Raw genomic sequence first — 14,777 nt, forward strand, 5'->3', positions numbered from 1 at the left:
GCTTTGCTTCTCAGCTGGTCAAAGTTATGCAAATGCATTTGACTGGAGTGATTTATTCAGCAGATTCTACCTTCTTGTGGCAAATGGGAGAGATCGCCTCACTGGCATGCAGTAAGCACAGTTCTACTGGTAATAATAATAATAATTTTATTATTTATATGCCTCCTATCTGACTGGATTGCTCCTGCCATTCTGGGCAGCTCCCAACAATTTATAAAACCACAGTAAAACCTCAAATATTTAAAAAACAACAACTTCCCTATACAGAGCTCCCTTCAGGTGTCTTCTAAAAGTCAGACAGCTGTTTATTTCCTTGGCAACTGATGGGAAGGCGTTCCACAGAGAGGGCGCCACTACAAAGAAGGCACTCTGTGTGGTTCGCTGTAACCTCACTTCTCGCAATGTGAGAAGCACCAGACCCTCAGAGCTGGACCTCTGGGTCCGGGCATGAACAATGGGGGTGGAGACTCGGACGGGAGGGAGACAGGAATCTGGGGTGGGGGTAGAAACCTGCACAACACCCATCCATTTGTTGCCAAGCAAAACATCCTTCTGCAGCTGCCTTTTCAGTATGTTGAGCCCAAGCCACCGCTACTAACCTGGTATGAGCAGATTGCCGAAACTGTAGCCAGCAGTGCCAGCGATATAGTGGGCCCCACGGCCTGTGCACTGCACATCGCGGATCCGCCCGCCAGTCCCAGTGGTGGCACCGCTGAAGGGAGCAACGCCTGCAAGGAGAGTTTAAAAGCAACGTCAAACCCACACAAACGCACTCCCTCCGCAGAGCACCCAGACAGGTTATTCATCGACTCCGTCAATGCAAAGAAGCCTGTTATTTGTTTGAGGCAGTAGCTGTCCACAGGGGTGCTTGCCTGCCAGGGGAATTTACGATGCACTAGAAATAAGCCCCCTGCCCTTCAGACCATGCCCCCTTTCCCATCCACTCACCAGTAGGAAAGTTGTGGGTCTCGGCTGTGAAAATGATGTGCCGGGTGGACGTCCGCTTCTCAAAGGGGCTGGAACGAGATGGGTCGCTGGGCCACATCGAAAGGACCTCTCTCCCTTGGATCGCACTGTGTTGGGAAGACAACACACACACACTCAGCTTCAAGAAGCCACACGGCTTCTTGCCAAGTAAATTGGGGAAAATGTGGTAAGGTTAAAGCTTACTGGGAAATGATATATAATGAGTTATAAAAAGATGTTCAGAATAACTTTTATAAAAAACAAACAAACCCCAGAAGCTTTCCTTTTGGGAATTATAGGGACAGAACTACCTAAATTGTATAGAAATTTATTCATGTATGCTACTACAGCAGCAAGAATGTTACTTGCCCAAAATGGAAAGAAGCAGAAGTCCCAGAAAAGGAAGAATGGATACAAAAACTTATGGAATATGCAGAAATGGCAAAACCTACCAGAAGAATAAGAAATCAAGGTAACAAACTCTTTATAAAAGAATGGAAATGGTTCATTGAATATTTTCAGTTAAATTGTAAACAGATAAAAACATTAGCAGGATTAGTGTAATAAACTGCAGTTTTATAAGAGTATCTATTTACAGTAGATAATTAAATGAGTAAATTAAATGAATTTGGATATGCAGAAGGTATGAAAAAATAAATTTAAGGAAACGCAGGAAGAGGGGGGGAAGGAAGTCAAATTTTGAAATGTTGAATGGATTGTAAAATTAACGAAATGAATAAATTTGAAAAGTATAAATAAAAACTAAAAAGGAAGAGGAAGAAGCCACACAGCCACCGAAAGCCACACATGGGAAGGGACTCCCAGCTCCCATTGACTGTAGCCAACAAGGCCAAAAGTCAGGCATGATGGGAGTTAAGAGTCTGTCCACATCTGGAATGATCAGAGTTCCTCAGCCAGGCCTTAGGAGTTGGCTCAAAAGCAGTTGTCAACCTGGGTCCCTGCAGACAATGTGGGATGCAAACTCCCCTCAGCCTTGACCAAAGGTCAGGGATGGTGGTAGTTGAGGTTCAACCGAATCAAGGAGGGCTACAGGTTTTCCACCTCTGTTCTAGGCCTGCCCCATTGCTTCTTCTCTGCTCCCGAGACGGCAACAGGGGGTTGAGGCCGCCATTTTGCAGGCCACCCGCTCCTCCCGCCAGTTCCCGAAGACCCCCACCTGCTGTTGTCGCAGAACTTGATGACGTTGTTGGGGTTGCTCCGCTCCTGGGTCTTCATGATGGACTCGAAGAGGGACTCCTTGAGCTCCTGCCCATCCACCAGGAGGCGCCCCTTGAAGAACCAGTGGCGACTGTGCTCGCTGCAGGAAGAAGAGGCGGGTTTAGGGAGACAGGAAGCCGCTGGGTGCCAGGTCAGGCTATTGGACCATCTAGCATAGCTGTCAACTTACAGATTTGAAAATAAGGGACCAGCAGCCTCGAAAATAAGGGATCAGCAGCCAAAATAAGGGATTTTTCAGGCACAGGTATGTTCAGCTTCTGAGCCCCTCCAAGCCAAAGGCAGAAAGCCCAGCCAGCAGCCAAACAAAGCCTCAAGTGGTGGTTCCCACAGCGCAGCAACCCGGCAAAGGGGATGCAGCAAGGAAAACCACATCCCCTCTCCGCTGGGAAGCGCTGAGCAAAGGTGAGTCCCCAGGCAAGGTGGCCAGGCACAAGGCATGCAAGCTCCACCCCCCCCCCAGTTGTTCTTAGACTCCTTATTGGGTGAGCAACACAGCCAAGCAACACAGTTGGAGCCTCCCTCCTCCCTGGCCAGCAGGGAGGGAGGGAGAGGAGCTGATTCCTTTGAAACCCAGGAAATTTAAGGGACATCATCAATAAGGGACAGCAGCGGGACACAGCGCTGGGATAAAGGACTGTCTCGCCAAATAAGGGACGGTTGACAGCTATGCCATCTAGCCCAGCATGGCCTACAGCTTTGCAGGATCTCAACTAGATAAAGATCTTCCATGCCCACTATTTGCCTTTAGAGTCCTACTTTAGTGGCAGGGACTGAAGCATGTGTTCTGTTTGAGCCATGCTCTTATGATCCACCGCAACCAGGTTTATTTTCTTCTACTCACCACTAAATAGCACCTTAAGCTTTGGAAAGGGGGCTAAGAAAGCCATTTTAATGAACTTGTTAACAGTTCTTTGCAAAAAAAATCAAAAAAAATCCCGGGTCTAACCAAAGATCGAGGGTCTGGAAACCAAGCCTTATGAGGAATGGTTGAGGGAACTGGGCATGTTTAGCTCGGAAAAGAGGAGACTGAAAGGAAATACGATAGCCATCTTCAAATATCTCAAGGGCGGCCACATGGAAGATGGAGCAAGCTGCTTTTCTCCTGCGCCAGAGGGCAGGACTCGAACCAATGGCTTCAAGTTTCAAGAAAGGAGATTCCAACTAAACATCAGGAAGAATTTTTGACAGCAAGAGCTGTTCGACAGAGGAATAAACTCCCTTGGGAGTTTGTGGATTCTCCTTCTTTGGAGGCTTTTAAGCAGAGGTTGGAAGGTCATCTACCATGGATGCTTTAGTTGAGATTTCTGCGTTGCAGGGGGTTGGACTAAATGACCCTTGGGATCCCTCCCAACTTTACAATTCTATGATTCTATGGTTGAGCATCCTGTTTCCCAGAGTGATGCCTATAGGAAGCTGAAATAAGCCCCTTCCTGTTATCATTCCCCATCAAGTGTTCACCATTTGCTCCTCTGGACTTAAGAGGTAGACAGAGCAGTGGTTTTCTGTTGGGATATTCCATTCCACCTTAAGGAACAGGCATGACTGTTGTGTGTCACATGCCTGTTTACACTCCAGCACAGCTTGCTGGGAACTTCCGTTTGTGTATAGCTTTTGCTTATGCTGTCTTGCTTTGGACACAAAGGGCATCGGAAATGTTTTCCCTTTTGTCATGATGAAAAGTAAACGGAAGGGAAGCGGGTGGCGCTGTGGGTTAAACCACAGAACCTAGGACATGCCGATCAGAACGTTGGCGGTTCGAATCCCTGCGACGGGGTGAGCTCCCATTGCTCAGTCCCTGCTCCTGCCAACTTAGCAGTTCGAAAGCACGTCAAAGTGCAAGTAGATAAATAGGTACCGCTCTGGCAGGAAGGTAAAAGGCGTTTCCATGTGCTGCTCTGGTTCGCCAGAAGCGGCTTAGTCATGCTGGCCACATGACCTGGAAGCTGGCTCCCTCAGCCAATAAAGCAAGATGAGCACCGCAACCCCAGAGTTGGCCATGACTGGATCTAATGGTCAGGGGTCCCTTTACCTTATGCTGAATAAATTGCTTGTAAATATGCTTTCACATACTCTCTTGGCACTTCTGTTGCATAGCATTATCTCTGCTGATTCGAGCGTGCCCTAGCTTTTGAAGTTCGGGTCACTGATTCATGCGGCACCAAGGACTGGAGTTCATCCGGTACACTGGCCGGTGGGACGGAGCCAGCTGGGGGCCTGCCAATTGCCCCCGCTTCCTTGGTTGTATGCCAACATTTTCAACCAGTGTGCCGTGGCACCCTGGGATGACTTGAACGATGGTCAGGGGTGCCGCAGGCAACACTGACCTCTCTCTCTCTCCTTCCTTCCCTCCTCTGATGCCCTCTTGCATCTCTGCTTCCCAAAGGCTTGTACGGCTGCTTGTTCCAGCAGCCCTGGCTACAAGTACCGCAGGAGAATAGTGGCTCTGGGGCTGGCCAGGGGGTGCTGATGCCAGGAGCCGAGGTGGCCTCAGAGTGAATTAGCAAGCAAGCGGGCGAGGGAGCCCAGCCAGCCAGTATGCCAGCCCGTGCTGTTGGGAATGGACAGACAAGTCTGAGGTGCTTGTGGGGCAGTGTGGGGAGGCACCTCTCTGGGGCAGGGGGGGGGAGATCAGAGACTAGGGGTGGTGGCAGTGGTTGCCCAGGGGATTCCCAAGCAGAGGAGAGAGGAGAGGAGGCTGAGGGAACACGTCACAAGGGAGGATAGAATCATAGAATCATAGAGTTGGAAGAGACCACAGGGGCCATCGAGTCCAACCCCCTGCCAAGCAGGAAACACCATCAGAGCACTCCGGACATATGGTTGTCAAGCCTCTGCTTAAAGACCTCCAGAGAAGGAGACTCCACCACACTCCTTGGCAGCAAATTCCACTGTCGAACAGCTATTACTGTCAGGAAGTTCTTCCTAATGTTTAGGTGGAATCTTCTTTCTTGTAGTTTGGATCCATTGCTCCGTGTCCACTTCTCTGGAGCAGCAGAAAACAACCTTTCTCCCTCCTCTATGTGACATCCTTTTATATATTTGAACATGGCTATCATATCACCCCTTAACCTCCTCTTCTCCAGGCTAAACATGCCCAGCTCCCTTAGCCGTTCCTCATAAGGCATCGTTTCCAGGCCTTTGACCATTTTGGTTGCCCTCTTCTGGACACGTTCCAGTTTGTCAGTGTCCTTCTTGAACTGTGGTGCCCAGAACTGGACACAGTACTCCAGGTGAGGTCTGACCAGAGCAGAATACAGTGGCACTATTACTTCCCCTGATCTAGATGCTATACTCCTATTGATGCAGCCCAGAATTGCATTGGATGTTCAAAAAAGGGTGAGAGGCTGCCAGCTCTGCAGGCAAGGGGTGACATAACTGGGCTCCTGAGCCCCACATGGGGGCCGCAGAAAGCATGCGGTTCGTCAAGGGAGCCATGGACTTTTGAAAGCCTCTGGCACAGGGTTATCCAACACCTATTTGTTTTGGTTTTTTTTAAAAAATGAAGTCACTTTTGACCCAAAAAAGGCCCTCTCACTTTTGACCCAAAAAAGGCCCTCTCCCCCACCCACAAGGCAACTTGCAGTTTAAAAACTTTTACTTTATAAAAACTTTGCATACCGCTCACCAGAACATGGTGAAAATCTGCGGAACTCAATGCTGTAAGATGGCCGCCCCGGGAACTGAGCAGGAAGGTTTCTCCCAGTTCCCGCCCCACCCCTCTGCACCCCATAGCCAAGCAGAAACCTGTTGGACTGAGCGAGATCAAAGCATTCCACGCTGGTGGGATTCCTCCCAAGTTTCTTGAAGAGGTCAGTGTAGAAGTCCAGATCCCAGGAATCAAAAGCCAGACCTGTAAGGCAGAGAAGCGTCTATAGTTTATCCTAAACACACACACACAAACCTGGCCAAATAAAGAATATTGTTTCTCATAATCAAGGGAAACTGGGACAGAACAGAGTTCCACTTTCAGAGGTAGGGCCAGAATACGCTCTGACTGGGACGAACACAGCTTTATCACCTCCCTCAGAAGGCAGTGGACTCTCCTTCCTTGGAGGTTTTTAAGCAGAGGTTAGATGGCCATCTGCCATGGATACCTGAGTTGAGATTACTGCATTGCAGGGGGTTGGACTAGATGACCCTCGGGTCCCTCCCACAGCTCCAAAATTCTACAAAACCCTTTAAGACCAGAAGGCTGAATCCCTCTAGATCTGTGTTTCCCAAGCTTGGTTCTCCAGCTGTTTTTGGACTACAACTCCCATCATCCTTGACCACTGGGTCTTGCTAGCTAGGGATGATGGGAGTTGTAGTCCAAAAACAGCTGGAGAACCAAGCTTGGGAAACACTGCTCTAAATCCACGTGGGTCTCTGCAAGGGAAAAGGAGAGAAGAAAGGATTTGATGAGATATTTGCCAAAGCTGTGCTCATGCAAGCTAGGGTCAGACAATAATAAGTTGAGAGTTAGCTTCCAGAAACTGGCATTCAGAATCAGAGCATAGCCACTGAAGGTCCTCCATCTCTATCCAAGCCCAGCTTTGCCCTGCTGATTCATACCGAGCTGGTTGTTGGCTTCGACCAGAGCAGGTCTCCCTTCTCCCAAAATATCGACATGGAACACAGGCTCAGGGCGGGTGGCTATAGCAAAGCTGCTGATGGGTTCTGGGTAACACTGCTCTGTCATCCGATCATACAGCGTAGACACTATGGAGGCCTCCTGGGGTGCCGATGGGCGCTGCCCACACTGAAAGAGAAGGATGTCGAAGCCATCGGGTTAAACGTTTCCAAATCCCTATGGGGTTCTTGCGTATGTGCTGACATAAGGAATCTAACAGCAGTTTTCTTCCTGTGTTTAGACCCACCCACAGTCACCTTGAAAAGGTATCGACGGGAACATTCGATTCGGTCAATCTTTTCCAGTCCGGCTGCCCAGCACACCGACACTGCATTTGTGGAATACGCAGTTGAGAAGTTCAACCTACAAGCATAAAACATTTGTTTCAGCAAAACCTGCTCCTTCCTTTGGGGGGGGGGAGTCTATTTTCACCTGGCTTGGGAGGTGAGGAACACTGTCTGACTCCAGAGACAAGCCTGCTTCTGCAGTTTGGGATCCCTGCAGACCTTTGGGGTGGAGGGTGTTGTTTAAGGTCAAGATTTAGTTTGAATTATTAGCAGACAGTTCAATTTTACTGTACATTCATTAATAGATGTTTTTGTTAGCCTTTATAACTATTTACATTTTCATATGGCTTATAACAACCAACTATGTGAAATTATTTTGAAGTGGCCTACAAATAAACAACACTGTTGGTTAAGTAGCATAAGTTAGCAAATGAAAGCTTTCATATAACATTGGATTCAGCTGTAAAGGCCGAGTTTCAGACATCACAACTAATTCATGGTTTGTCTGTTGTGATCAGGCATTGGGGGGGGGGGAACACTCCTTCCTACTAACGTACTCTGATTTCCACCCTGCTTCTCAGTAACCAGTTTGCCCTGACATCAAAATCCACAAAACCATAGTTTGCCACCAAACACAAATTGCAAACCATGGTTCTTGAACAAGAGTTTCCAGTTCTGGTTTGGCAGCAAACCACAGTGATATGTTGTCATCCCCCCTTCAGATTTCACAGCAAACTATGGTTAGCGTGAACCAGGAAACGAAGAAGGAATCTCAACCAAAGCATCCATGACAGATTACCGTCCAGATTACTTCTGCTGAAAAACTTCCAAGGGAGATGACTCCGGGGTACCTTTTAACTCTACAATTGTATAAGCTCGAGGCCTTTTTTCCCTCAGCTCAGGACATACCGAGGCCCGACCTCTATCAGCAGATCTGAAGGAGTTGCGCTAAGGAAGGACTTGGGTGCGATGTCGCCGGGTTCAAAAGGGCAACCAAAGATCCACAGCAGCTTCTCTGTCTCCTCAGAGTTTGGGGATGTTCCTCCTGGCGAGGAAACAGAAGGGAGAAACGATTATAGCTACCCACAATGCAACAGGGCAATCGCCCAACAGGCAACTGGCTCTGCGACGAGAAGGGGTGGGGGGCAGCCCCACGCCAAACCTCTACCCACTCAAAAAGGAAAAGAAGAATCAATATGGACACCTCCCTCCATACCTCCCCATTCGTTTCATATCAGAATCCAGACACGGTCCGTGTCCCATTTTCGTACCTGTCCAGTTGACGTTGAAACATATTTCCTTCTGCACCCCTTCGAGGCCATTACCCAAGATGGCTTCAGCCGAACGCAGAAGTGTGGCCACTTCAGTGTCGTCCTCGCTGGGCCGCTGGTAGTAGTGTAGGACCCCCATGGCGGAGTCCTGCCAAGGAAAGAAGAGAAAGCAACAGTGAGGGACTGCTTGGGATGGCGTTTTGCAAGGGGCCTCCATTTTCCTTTAAAAAAACACAAAATGAGATGGAAGGTTCGATGGCGGAAGGAACGTAAGTCAGTGGCAGTAAAACTGCCTTGCCTGTAGAAGGTTCAATAAGAACATCAGGCCGAACGCCCATCTAGTAGCCATTGACAGCGCTCTCCTCCATAAAAGGTGCATCCAGGTAGGGTTGTGGGTCTGAAACCCTGGAGTCACTGCCAGCCAGTGTAGACTACATAGAGCTAATTGGACCAAGGGTCTGACTCAGCTTCCTAGGTTGGTCTACCCAGGCCATGCAGGGACAGGAAGGGTGGGCAAAGGGAGCAGATGCCACAGAACGGCAGGAAGAGACCCATGGCAGGCGAAGGACCACAGTAACGGAGGGAGCAGGGCTCAAGGCATGAAAGGCTGGCCGTCCGGATGTTGAACTCCACGCCCCAGCCAGCAACCAGGGATGGTGGGAACTGTCGCCCAACAACTTCTGGAGGGCCAGAGCTTGCCCATCCTTGGCATAAGACACTGAGCAAGATGCCAGGGGGGTGAGCATACAGACAGAGCTTACCAGTGTGTGTCTGCCAACAGATGAAGAGGCTTTGGTGGCAGGGCCAGCCCAAGACATTTTGGCGCCTGAGGCAAACCACAAAATGGTGCTATCCTCACCAGGGAAGAAGGGTGAAGATGTCCATTGGGAACAAGGGTAGGAGAAGACCAATAGCACCTCCTCTTTACCAAGAGGCCGCTGTAGAGGTGGCAAGAGCAGTACAGTGGTGCCTCGCAAGACGAAAAGAATCCGTTCTGTGATTCTCTTCGTCTAGCGGTTTTTTTGTCTCGCGAAGCAAGCCCATCGAAGGATTAGCGGATTTGCGCTATTAGCGGCTTATCTGCTGATCGGATCAGCTGATAAGCGGCTTAGCGGCTTAGAAAAAGGGGGGAAGGGGAAAAAACCAGCAGGAACTCGCAAGACATTGTCGTCTTGCGAAGCAAGCCCATAGGAAATTCGTTTTGCGAAGCACCTCCAAAACGGAAAATTCTTTCGTCTAGCGAGTTTTCCGTCTTGCGAGGCATTCGTCTTCCGGGGCACTACTGTATGCAATGCATTCCTTGGAGGACAGATCTGCTGCCCCTGTGCATTCTGCCGCCTGAGGCCGTTGCCTCACCTTGCCTCACGCATGAGCCGGCCCTGAGTGGGATGAATCAATCATAGTGTTTCCCACCCGCCCCCTTTTCTCAATGTCCCTCTCCACCCCAGAATCCACCTTGCTCTAATCACAGATGTCCCAAAGGCCAGCTCACTGGAGCCAAATATCCCAGAGATAAGAAGCAGCAAATAGGTCAGTGGCCTCCGAATCACATTTCTTGCTTCATCGTCCAAGTTTCAAAGGCTCAGGGAACATCCCCCAATCTCCACCTCTCCAACGGCAACTGAGAACAAAACAGCAAACCACACACCGCCTGCAACCAGCAGAGATTGGCTCTGTGAATGTGGCTCGATCCTTTATTCTTTTCACACCATCTAGCTAAAGTTAACTGGGACTTCACTGTCACTGCCATCAGTGAAGTCCTGACTAAAGTGTTGATGCTCTTATTGATGATTAATAATGTTCTCATCAAAGCGCCAAGGTATTTTAAGAAGCGCAAGACGGCAGTTCCCTGCCCCCAAAAACTCTACAGTCTAAAATTCAAGGAGGCACTAGGGAAATGGAGGCAAGTATAATCAAGGAAGGAGGATGCATTTAATTCAGGGATGTAGACTAAGGGTTAGTTAGTCTTGGCTAATTTTAAGCAGATTGAGGACTTCATGCAGTCGCCCATAAAGATATCTAAAGAGAAATAGGTGATTGGTGCCTAAGGGCCTCTGCAGACATCCTCTTTATTGTGCATTCATTATTATTTGTGCTCATTAATGTAACATTATGCGCTCCCACTTTCAATACTGTTTGCTGCTGCAAAAGGTTCAGCACAGATATTCTGCAGTTTTCCAACTTGCACATGCCCTGCAACTGCCTGCTGAAATCCTGTAACTAGAAAATAAAATTGTACTGTATACTTGCTCACACGTTCTGACTACAGCCACAACCTGCGGGTAGACACTGTCTCTCCACGTGCACAAGCATTTGTGTGAAAGGGGGCATACGGGCTGATTTGTAAAAATGATCGTGGGCTGGCCTCTCCTAACCCCCCCTTTTTTTAAAAAAAAGTCGTGTTTGGATCACATGTTGCTCTCTAGGCACAGGGTTGCGTCTGCATGCCTCTGTTCACCAGCCCTTTCTACAAGCGAGGAATCATCACGTGTGGACAACAACCCACACGCGGGTTCGGTATTATTTCTGACTGCGATATGAAAATTAACATAAGCAGGAACAAAAAATAATAAATCTGTAGCACCTTCAAGATGAACTGTTGCAAGAGCTTCCGCGGCCTGGAAGCAATCCCGGGAAGGATTGGATTCAGCCCTGCGAAGTGGAAACTCACCAACAACTTCCGCACGCCACACATAGCCTCTGCTAGTTATACCCAACATGTCCGCAGCGGTCTAGAGTTCGAATCCCGCGCAGAAGCACTTCCTACCCCACCAGATCGTAGCGCGCGGCCGCGGAGCAAATGATTGGGATTCACGCGCCCCTGGATCTCGCCAGCCAGCCTTCCCACGCTGGTTCCCCGCGTGGCATCGAGATAACGATTACCTGTGGATCTCGCGGGGTGCCTCCTCTCTCACACGCTCTCTGAGCCCCACAACAGCGCGATCTTCTACCCCGGCGGTCCCTCGATCACGGGGCGAAAAGAGGAGCGCCTGCCTTCGCTGCGCTAGGGGGAAAAGTTTACTGCGCGCAGCCCCTTCGGTGGGAGGAGAAAAGGGGGACGTGCCGCGGGGGAGGCGGCGACTCGAGGCAGCGCCCTCCCCATTGGCCGATCCCCCTGCCTCCCTTCTGCCTCCCGGCCTTGAATGGAGGCACGTGGGGGCGATGGCCAAACTTTGTTGCCTGGGGGAGGGGAGGGCGGAGGGAAGGTAAACCCAGGAATCTTGATCCCCTTCCTCCGTATGATTTCCCTATAGAGAGTCGTTATCTCCACCCCTCACCTCGACATTTTGCCTCCCAAATGCAGTCCTTACCCCCAAATAACCTATTCTTGCGATCGGAGCCAGGAAGAGAACCCAGGAGTCCTAGCTCATTCTCCTCCCCTCCCGCGCAGAGAGTGCGCTCTTCTCCCCGCGCCCCTTGTTGAGCGTCGTTCAGAAACTTTTTTTGTCTTTTTCTTTCTCCAAACTACTTAGCTCTCTGGAGGTTACGAGGTAGCAGAGCCAGGTAGCTAATTGTCTCGTAACCAGGGAGATTTCTTGTGTAAGGTTCCATGGTGTAATGGTTAGCACTTTGGACTCTGAATCCAGCGATCCGAGTTCAAATCTCGGTGGAACCTAAAGCTTGGTATTTTTTGTGTGAAGACAAGGAAGCTTTGCAAGAGCCCTTGTGGGCAGAACCCACGCTTGCAGGCAAAATGGGTTCACAATCCATCACTGGTTGTCCGAGATTTTTTTACTGATTGCTTGATTGAGATCCAACAGCAATGGCAAGAGACTACAGAAGGCTGCTGCTGCCAGCCAGTGCAAGCAGTCCTGGCTTAGATGGACAAAAAGTCTGATGCATTATATGGCAACTTATTTCTGTTTCTTTGGATACAGACTAGCAGTATGCCCAGAGTAACTATATAATGGACTCAGCTACATTCGTAAAGATAAAGCACTTTATATGCGTTATAACACTGTAACACCAGATGGTTGTCTTTCGCCAGTGGGATTTCCCTGTATGAAGTTTACAACCTGTTTAACTGATTCACATTTTTGATGTGTCTACATTCAGCCTGTAACAGGAGTGCCCAAACGTTTTTCAATGAGGGCCAGATTTGATTATCTGAACATGTGTGAGGGCCAACCAAAGTTGAGCTTTTTTAAGGATTGAAGTTATTGAGCTTTTTTTTTTTTTTTAGGATTTAACCCCCAAGTGGTTCAACTTTTGAGCTTTTTGAAGGATTTTTACCCCAGGACATATGCTGCAACGGGAGCCGGATTACATCGATCAGCAGGCTGGATTAGGCCCCCGAAACAGACTTTGGATGCCTGGCCTATAACTAGGGATATACACTAGTAGCTAAGTCTAATGCCAGGAGGGGGAAGCACAAAAAGAAAGGAAAATTCCAAAGTCCTTATTAGAGTGACAATTTTATTAGAGCAATCAAAACCGTAGGTCGATTACCTCGAAAACCTGACCAGGGCACATCCAGAATATTGCTGTTTTCTGGTGGGATTCAGTCACATACCAACAAATTAAGGTATTGCAGTTAAAGTCAATCAGGGGTGCTGGGTGATTTGCACAACGAACTACAGTGATATGTTGTTGTTGTGCCGCCGCCGCCCCTTCAGATTTCACAGCAAACGATGGTTAGCATGAACCAGGAAACACAGGAAATGGACTCTCCTTCCTTTGATGTTTTTAGGCAGAGTTTGGATGGCCATCTGTCATGGATGCTTTAGTTGAGATTCGTGCATTGCAGAGGGTTGGACTAGATGACCCTCGGGGCCTCCCCCAATTCTGATTCTAAGTTATTGTAGGATTTGGCTTCTGCTGCACACAGTGCCTTTACTGCGCTCTTATTAGCCAGAGCTATTGCTTTGATAAATAAAATAAATGGGTGTTGTACTTACCCCTCTGCTCTGCTACTTAAGTCGCCCAAGTTTAGGCTCTGCCACCCGCGGCTCCCTGTAGCTTGTGGAGCTCCTTCCCTTCTCAGCCCACTCTAAATTTATATGTGCAGATAGTGACCAAAGTTCAGATTTGAGCCAGAGTGTGCATTTCGACATCCAACCACAAAGGCACTTTTACCATTCTTTAGAAACTATTGCTCCCTGCCACATCATGATCAGGTTTAAACTAGCTAAGACCCAAGTCTCCCAAAATTAATTGGGGTTGGGGGGATGGAATTGATCATTTTTACCTTTGTGGAATTCAGTGACCCTCCCCAGGGTGGATAAGCAGATGCCCTCCTGTCATTGAACCTTTGGCATGTCAGCGATTAACAGTTCCCAGATCTATTATTAACCAGCTCCTGGTGAATACAGAAAAAGCCATCTGGGATCAGACCGCCAGTCTGGTTCAGCAGGCAGCAGAGTCCGGAGGCAGCAGCTCTGAAAACGCTGTTCTTTAGCCACACCAAATAAATAAATAGTTACAGGTACACTGAACATGTCAGTTCTATTTATCCATAATGGCTGATAGCTATGGATAGGTATGACTTGGGCAGAGTCCCAAGGGCCAGCTAGAGACGGCTGGACACAATGGGTCAGTGTGTCTTGCTGTTAACCAGAAGGCTGGTGGTTCGAGCCCATCCAGGAACAGCTGTGGGCAGGATTCCTGCATGGCAGGGGGTTGAGCTAGATGACCGCTGGGGTCCCTTCCAACTCTACAATTCTATTATTTGGGCCCTAGGCCTGAGTTTCAGCAACTAACTATAAAACCAGCCTCCGACAGTTAGGGTCCAATTCTCTCTATCCAGGGCCTTCTGCCAGAATTGCTTGTTTCTTTTACCAACTGAAGCTCATCTTCCTTCTTGACAGACAAATGAGGTACTGATGGGAGAATTATTACATTAGACAAATTCATGCAGGATAAAGCTGTCAGTGGGTACTAATCTTGGTGGTTGGGTTTTACCTCTGCTGCTTCTGAATACTTTTGCTTGTTTGCTTTCAGCAGGAGGAAGGCACTGTGAGAATGGGATGCTGGACTAGATTGGGGCAGTGGCCTGACGCAGGCGGCTTCTTTTCATTCAGGACAAGCAAAAGGAAGGGATTCTAACAATGCAAACTTTTGCAGATGGGGTTTGTCTATCACGCTGCTGAGGTGGGAGCCAACAGATCAGGCTGGATGTAGGGAAACTTAACGGCGGAGGGTGGTCGTTTCCTGTACTTTTTATTATTGATTTTAGAGTGGATTTCATGCTCTTTATTCAGCTCATAGTGATGAGGAGGAATAAGTTCACCCAGAATGTCTGCCTTATATACATTACCGTATTTTTTGCTCTATAAAACTCACTTTTCCCCCTCCTAAAAAGTAAGGAGAAATGTGTGTACGTCTTATGGAGCGAATGCAGGCTGTGCAGCTAGCCCAGAAGCCAGAACAGCAAGAGGGATTGCTGCTTTCACTGCGCAGCGATCC

The 14,777-nt window shown here is 48.8% G+C and overlaps 1 protein-coding gene across 2 annotated transcripts in view; it reads right to left on the bottom strand.

The window, feature by feature from the left end:
- Positions 1-13,335, bottom strand: part of PFAS (phosphoribosylformylglycinamidine synthase) — a 47,283-nt gene extending 33,948 nt beyond the window's left edge. The window contains exons 1-9 of one of the 2 annotated variants that reach the window (XM_082195735.1): positions 11,256-11,413; positions 8,373-8,520; positions 8,011-8,146; positions 7,072-7,177; positions 6,757-6,943; positions 5,950-6,055; positions 2,144-2,284; positions 949-1,073; positions 600-728 (exon numbers count right to left, since the gene is read on the bottom strand). In XM_082195735.1, the coding sequence (XP_082051861.1) occupies positions 600-728; positions 949-1,073; positions 2,144-2,284; positions 5,950-6,055; positions 6,757-6,943; positions 7,072-7,177; positions 8,011-8,146; positions 8,373-8,511 (1,069 nt within the window). In that variant the 5' untranslated portion in view covers positions 8,512-8,520; positions 11,256-11,413. Of the gene's footprint in view, positions 1-599; positions 729-948; positions 1,074-2,143; positions 2,285-5,949; positions 6,056-6,756; positions 6,944-7,071; positions 7,178-8,010; positions 8,147-8,372; positions 8,521-11,255; positions 11,414-13,270 lie in introns of those variants that run through there. The other variant, XM_082195734.1, reaches the window with a different exon arrangement.
- Between the last annotated feature and the right edge of the window lie 1,442 nt (positions 13,336-14,777).

Source organism: Podarcis vaucheri (assembly GCF_965113315.1).
Source record: "Podarcis vaucheri genome assembly, chromosome: 13".
Taxonomy (NCBI): Eukaryota; Metazoa; Chordata; class Lepidosauria; order Squamata; family Lacertidae; genus Podarcis; species Podarcis vaucheri.